At 34.4% G+C, this 7490-nt stretch overlaps 1 protein-coding gene across 1 annotated transcript; it reads right to left on the minus strand.

The window, feature by feature from the left end:
- Positions 1–1117: 1117 nt before the first annotated feature.
- Positions 1118–7187, minus strand: LOC120133714 (uncharacterized sugar kinase slr0537-like). The gene is made up of 5 exons (XM_039150236.1): positions 6624–7187; positions 5499–5761; positions 2783–2900; positions 1907–2115; positions 1118–1762 (listed from the first exon to the last, which is right to left on the minus strand). Exons 1-5 carry the CDS (start codon positions 7029–7031, stop codon positions 1309–1311), a joined length of 1452 nt encoding a protein of 483 aa, XP_039006167.1. The 5' UTR covers positions 7032–7187; the 3' UTR covers positions 1118–1308.
- Between the last annotated feature and the right edge of the window lie 303 nt (positions 7188–7490).

Here is a 7490-nt window from a genome sequence, read left to right on the forward strand (position 1 = left end):
AGACACATATGTATTGTCAATGATTAAAAAAGATTATGAACAAATAATATCTTATAATCATTCCATACTATAAAAAAATTGATATATATATTACAATAGAATGACACTTCAACTTTAAAGGATGTTTGATTCATACAAACTGAAATTATTTAAATGTAAATTTATTTGATATATTATTAGATATATAGTTTGATTTATCTTATTAAAATATAAGAATATATTTTAATAATTTTAACCATCCATCTTAAATGAGAAGGTATTATTAATATAATTAATATGTTACATGATTTAAAACAATCCTACATGTCATGTCTAACATTGTTAAATGTATATGAAAACAAAATACAAAACAATCATCAATGTGAGCCAATTATTTCAGCTAATCTAAACAAATATTGTTAAAAAATATGAGAAGGAATATTTTTATTTTATAATTTATTGGAAGTATTAAATTGATAAAATAATAAAAAATAAATGACAAAATTATCCAAATCCTCATTGGAATGTTACAATGCCTAATAAATAAAAGCTATTACAATCTCAAACAATGTTTATTTTTGATGATCATACGTTACCATCATTGAATAATGTTATAAAGCTAATGTAATTTAATTACAAACTCTTATATTACTTAAATAATCAAGATTTTGAATTCATTCCACGATTTTAAAATAATTAAAGAGAATGTTCTCTTTAAAAGTTCGGAACATATGCAATATCCTTACGTCAACTGCTTCTGCAACAAGCTATTGATCGAATGCAAAATAGCAGAATGATGCTACGCAGTTGATCTGCTGCCCAACAGTTGCACGGCTTGTACACCGTGCAGCTCAAGAACCACCTTCTTCGTCCCGAAACGCCAAGCTTGATATAAATTGTCATAAACACCCCATTGCTCTGCTCGATATAAACCATCATAAACGCCCCATTGCTCTGCTTGATATAAACCATCATAAACGCCCCATAGCTCTGCTTCAAGGATGTTACAGCGACTTGTTTGACTGGTAATGTTGATCTTGCCGGTCAGAGCCTGTTCTCATGTTCATATTTTTGCTATCATTTTCCCGGAAACTGCATGATTTGAAACTATGAATGCAAGTCGAAAATATCGTGTTCGTCTTTGATGAATTGAGATGCAATAATTTTACAGCATTTATACTGAATGACATTGGAATGACTGTCAGGTTTGAATCAATGGCAAGGCAAATATGTTGCCAGCAATGTTCTGAAGGAAGATATACAAGGTTACAAGCTACGAATAGAGATCTGAACGAATTTAGAAATCAATATAGAGTTCAAGGTACTGCGTCACAAGCTTGAAATATGATCCGAACCTACATCCGTACCTACACTAGAACTCTCGATGTTGAATGCAAATGACTGTTCCAGATCAACAGCATCCTGAACCCTAAGTCGTGTACCCTGTTGCCCGACAACTGTGGCCGCAATCCTAGCTGCTAATGTACCCATACCTTTCAAATCGGAGACACCTCGTAATATGCCGTACAGAATACCGGAAGCATACGCATCACCGGCACCACATGTGTCCACCGGTACACATGGAGAAGGAGGGATATATACAGCTTCTCCTTTTACACCTATGTAAGATCCCTTAGGTCCATCCGTGACCGAAACGAAGGGAACAAAGTGGCTAAGATACCTTGTTGCTGAAACAGGGCTTTCCTTCGAGGAAAAATGGCAGAGAGCTCTTGCTTCATCACTGTTTGCAAACACAATGCTGGCGAAATTCCCGACGATTTCCCTGAGTAATAAAAGCTAAAATCAATTAATATTCGAAAGCTAAATGCAACCACTATCATATTACCTTACGGAATACGTGACCTGAAAAATTTTACAAAAAACCATCGATTTTAATAAGGTTGGCTAAAATAGACCACACACTTACCAGAAATTATCGTAGTGTCTTTCAATGCAGGAAACATCAGATGCCGTGACTGCTATCAGGGCACCGGTCCTGCGTGCTTCTTCACATGCTCTTATAATAGTTTTGATCGTATCAGGAAGTTCAAATAAATAACCCTCAACAACAAATATATTTGTCTTTGATACTAAGCCAGCCAGGCAAGAATCATAATTAATAGTCGATGATGTGCCCTGAAATAGAAGAAAGAATTTACTAATGAGGATCCACACTCAAATCTATACGATACACGAGTTTATGGCAGAACGTCACTTCAATAGGGAAATTGCACAAAAGAATTCAGCAGAAAGTGTTGCAGAATGAAAAGTTCTCTTATTCTTGACTGAAGTTTTTACATAGAATATTTAGGCACTTTTATACAGCTTTTTTTTAATAGTCTGGAGGGATTACAAGGTATTATCTGTTCAAATGTTTTTTTAGCTTATAATTGACCTGCACATACTGTGCAAACACAGTTGCTCGAACCTGAAACCTCTAGGGAGAACAACACTCCACTTTACCACTTTTATACAGTTAAATACAACAAGATGCATCACTTTTCACTTACAACAAGATGCATCACTTTTCACTTACAACTCACGTGAGAGTGAAAAGCATCATATTCTTTAACCATAGAAACGAAGCCGGGATAACTAGCATCACGGAGAATATTAATAATCTGCAAAATAACTAACATAATTGTAATCTGTTTTCTTCTAACAATCGAACCTATGCTTGCAAAGACTGAGTGTGCAACCCCAAAATTTAACGGAGAATAAAAATACTAATCATAACTCAACTGAATCTAGAAAGGAAACAAGACCATTAAGAACCACCAAATTTATGTAACGACTGTCTAACCTGATAAGCAAGCATGGTGCGTTGAGCATCTGGAGTTGTGAGGACGATCACTGTTCCAGTTGTTCCATCCTTGATAGGTTCAGAAAGAAAATTCACATTTGCTCGGTGTAGTTTAGACCTATATCAAGAAAGTGTATATCTATTGTTAACAAGACCATTACAAATATCAAACGGGCTAGATCATCTAGTTTTGATGATGACTGGTCAATTCAATAACAATTTCAGAACTACATGCAGGAGCTACAATAGACATTGAAGATACAAGAAACACTAGATTATAGAAAGAATTACCACACAGTTTACAAGATTTAACTTGTAAGGGGTACGAAATAAGGTGAAACAAGACTGTTAGAGTCTGTGACTGAATTCATATTGAACAAAGCACCTTGTAATATGAAATTTCTTTGTCCTCTGGTAATTAACCCTATCAATAGATAATAGGGATTAGGGTCATTCATCAAGCCAAAATCCTCTTGTAAAATCTTATAGTCAATCTCTCTCCTTTGCCACTGATTTTTTTTCTCTTTTAGGGTTGGTTACACAAATCATAAATCATGAGTGTTCTTATTTTTTTTTTGCAATGTCGTTTTTCACTAATGTACATGGAGAGAAGACACATGTGATGCAAGACAAGAAACAATATTAGATATTGAATCAAGATTTTAATTGTCAATTAATTTCGATCATGGTATAATTATATTGATTTGATATTACATGGTTTCTATGTTTATTAATAAGTAGATATTTGCATTAGGGAAGAAATCTTGGAGAATATGATTTCTTGGTGAACAAATAATGGATTTGAGCCTTAATCTTTGGAATTATGAGAGTGATGTAATCCAGTCTCAGTACCAGAGGTGAGTTTTGTAGGGGATGTGGTGAAAAGTTCGGTAAAACACAAGTTAAAAACTAGGCAGTATAGAAGCTGATTTTGTTTCGAGACTCAGGTTTAGAGTTTGTTTATTGAGTGTTTGAAGTTTATGCACTCCCTATGTTTATAGTGGAATTTCCTTTCATTACAGATGTAGGCAACTAGGGCCGAACCAAGTTAGATATTGTCTTTTGTGTGTGTGAGTTGATATTGCGCCAATTATTTTCCACTAACAATAAGAGTCATGAGAGATTTAAAAGAAAAATCAAATCAAAAGTTAGACCACTAAGCTAAAAAGGACTCGAGAAACTTGGACACATTTGGACATGACAGGAGTACTAGAGTAGGTGAGAGTGAGACTAGAAAGAAAAAAGTTGTAGAATGAAATTCCATTGGATTAGAAGGAAAAATAAAATAAACAGTCCGGTACAAGAAATGCAGTAAACCATACGCTTGTCAAGCAAAGTCTTCTTTATCAATGGTTCCCACCTAATTATATGACATAGGAATCCTGAACATATCCCAACCAGAATTTAGCTAACAATTTTGGATACCGTAAGAGATGAAGCACCCTAGGAATCACAAATTCTTTTGTTTTTCTTTTATTTGCTAAACTGGCAGAACACAGAAGTATACAGGAGTTACACAAGAGAGCACAGAAAAAAAAAACACACACACACAAATGAAAGCAAGGGAAAAAGGCTTAGTAAATAAGGCCCAGGTATTATGCTACCAAGAAACTCTACAAAAACAATGAATTAACAATTTAACAGATCCAAGGCTAGAAGTAAACATTCTTCAAATCTTATCTTTACTTTGCTATGGTCATGGTCAATCGCCATAAAACCTCCACGATGCTTTTATTAAATGAACTTCATCATAAACAAATAAACATATATCGGAATAATATGACTCTTGATGCCCTGCAGCTCTTTAATATTTTTCAATACTTCCAATAACGTTCCCGGGATGACTTTAATGCACATGGAAGGGTGTTCACTACATTCAGGGGACAATCAACAAGAAGAAACAAATAATAAGACTTAATTATGCAAATGTTGTATTGTTAATGGAGCTTCAAGTGGCTTGTTTCATTTATGAATAAACTACCTCATAATTATCCAATACTTCCAATAATGCTACCGGGATGACTTTAAAGAAAATGAAGGGTGTTCACTACATTAAGGGGACAACCAACCAGAAAAAAAAATAATTATGCAAATATTGTATTGTTAAGGGAGCTTCAAGAGGCTTGTTTCATTTACAAATCAACTATTTACAAAGCAGTTAATCAACTAAAATATGCATCCACAGATACCAAGTTCAGTCTTGCATGCTTCCAACCTTTCCTTTTCACTCTTTAACCAAACAATGATAGTTCCTTTACTAATTTTAACTATCCAAATAAAAGGCACATGTATCCTTTCCTTTCTTTTATTATTGTTTATCCAAACATAGCCTAGGCCATTTACCTAGCATATAGAGGTGGCTTAATGTTTCGGCTGCATGACCTAGATCAACCTATACATCATATTTTATTTGAACTAAAATGATTAATATTTTCAAATTCTAGAAAATGTTTATAGTACTCTTTCAATTAAAATAGCATTCGAAAAAGTTCAGATAACATGTTATATTATTGACAAGAGCCAAGTGATCGAATTTAATTGATGAAGTTTATTCCCTTTATTTGTTGTCCTTAAATTGACTTTTTATATAAAACCAGATAATTTACAAAGGGACCCGATTCAGATCTTTTCCCAGAAATTCCAGTAACAATTTCACACAACTAAACAAGTTAGAGAAAGAAAAAAGAACAATATATTTCAGAAAGCAAAATCTGACCTGTAGAAGCTACCCAATGGGTCACTCCCTACACTGCCTGCCATAGCTACATTTAAAGCAGGGCCTACGATGGGCTTAAAACCGAGCCTTGCCAACGCCACCAAGCTGTTGGAAAGAGATCCTCCAGCAGCTGCCTTATAGCTGCAACCATCCATAGCCCGCAAAACTCTACCCCTCTCCTCATGATTTACAACCTTCCTAGTTCCCTTCTCTAATCCCAACCTCTCCAAGAATTCATCATCCACCATACCAGAAAAGTCTACCTGAAATTGGTACATAAATTGCATAGAAAAGTTCAAGATATTTTCAATTCGACGTGAAACAAAAGATACAAGCAGGAAATAAAATCTGACTAAACAAAGAAAAGGACAATATGAACAAGCTTTAAGAATATAAGAAACCATGTCTTACAATCAATTATCAGCATTTGCAGAGAATAAAAAAATTCAACATTCACAAATGAATAAAGCAGACCAACCAAAGAGTTGATTTTTTTTTAAGTTCTATCCAGTCACTATATTATTAGATAAAGTTTCTCTACACCAGTTTATCCCATTCCACACCCCAATTTCTTGTAATTCCCTGTTAAGTAAATGGAAACAATTCTTGGACCCTTGGTCAAATTCATTACTGGTTCCCAATAGACAAAGAAATGGAGCCCCAATTTGATTAATTTTTTCATTAACAAGTAAGGTTCTACTTTGTTCTTATGATTACTAGATGCCTTTTGTTTATCAAGTAAAGATAAGAAAAAGCAACCAAGATCCTAAATGAGGCATCATATCTATTTATTTAACTTTTTGCACGAAGAAAATTCATAATATCATTTCTATACAGAACAAAATTATGTTTCAATGTGTATTATATTTTAGCTATTATACAAACTATCAAAGCCTTAAGGATTTAAAAACAACAAAAAAAAGGCAGAGTTGAAAGGAACAAAAGAAAATATATCAGCAAATTTCCATTTTCCTTTCTAAGAAACACGGATTGAATCTTTGACATCAATTCCCTTATCTTCTAACTAGACTTCCCTAAAAGGGTAATGAAAAAGCTCAAATTCAAGGGAACTATAAATTAAAAACAACCAAAGATATGTATGAAAAAAATGGTGAAGAAACATACCATGGCCTGACCAAGGCCAAGAACATCCCATCTGTCAGGTAAAGCACAAAAAGGCCGAGCACCTTCTTCTTCTTCATCGACCTCCTCCTCCTCTTCTTCTTCACTTTCAAATTTATCTCCTTTGCTACTGCTACTGCTACTGCTACTGCTACTACTCCCTCTAGAACTACAAGCATAAGAATCCCAAAAGAACCCGCCCCTGTGTTTCCCCATTGAACCGGAATTCACCCTGCTTTTACCTCTGAAATCACCCAGAAACCCAAACTCTCTTATAATCCCCCCATTCCCATGGTGGCGGTAATATAAAGAAGGAAACGAAGGAGAATGGAAACGGTAAAGAGGGAAAATTGGAGAGCAAAAAAGGGAGTAAATTTGTGGAGGAGATGAAATGGAATTAAGGAAGGACATACTTCAAAATTGAATATATTTTTTAACTCTTGGCTTTACTAACTAAAACGGGAATCTATAAGGGAAAGAAGAGCACTGTGAGTTTTGGGTTTAGGAATGAAAACTGAGAGCAGAGGCAAAGGGAGACATATGTAGCGAAGATGTTTGAGAGAGAGGCTCAAAGTCACAGCTGTTTATCTTTTGAGAGGATAAAACGTTTTCTCCATTTTATTATTTTATTGGGTTGTGCGTTCATAGATTTAGTTACGTGGAAGTTTCATAGTTTTAGAAATATTAACGAGATGTCGGCGGCAATATCATTTCTCAAATATTGAAATGCCCCTCCCTTTGACCTTCCAACCAAAAGATTTCATTTTAAAATTGGGTAAAGCATTCGGCATTTTTTTTTTGAAAAATCATCGGTGACCGATATATTTATCGATTTAATATCAGTCAGATTATATTTTTTGATCTAAGATC

This window comes from Hibiscus syriacus, unplaced genomic scaffold, assembly GCF_006381635.1.
Source record: "Hibiscus syriacus cultivar Baekdansim isolate YM2019G1 unplaced genomic scaffold, ASM638163v2 tig00110584_pilon, whole genome shotgun sequence".
NCBI classification, from domain to species: Eukaryota; Viridiplantae; Streptophyta; class Magnoliopsida; order Malvales; family Malvaceae; genus Hibiscus; species Hibiscus syriacus.

Coding starts and splice junctions, on each gene's coding strand:
- LOC120133714 (XM_039150236.1), bottom strand. CDS start 7,031: ATGTCCTTCCTTAATTCCATTTCATCTCCTCCACAAATTTACTCCCTT. Junction 5,762..6,623: donor TTGGCCTTGGTCAGGCCATG/GTATGTTTCTTC, acceptor TACCAATTTCAG/GTAGACTTTTCTGGTATGGT. Junction 2,901..5,498: donor CCATTGGGTAGCTTCTACAG/GTCAGATTTTGC, acceptor TTCTTGATATAG/GTCTAAACTACACCGAGCAA.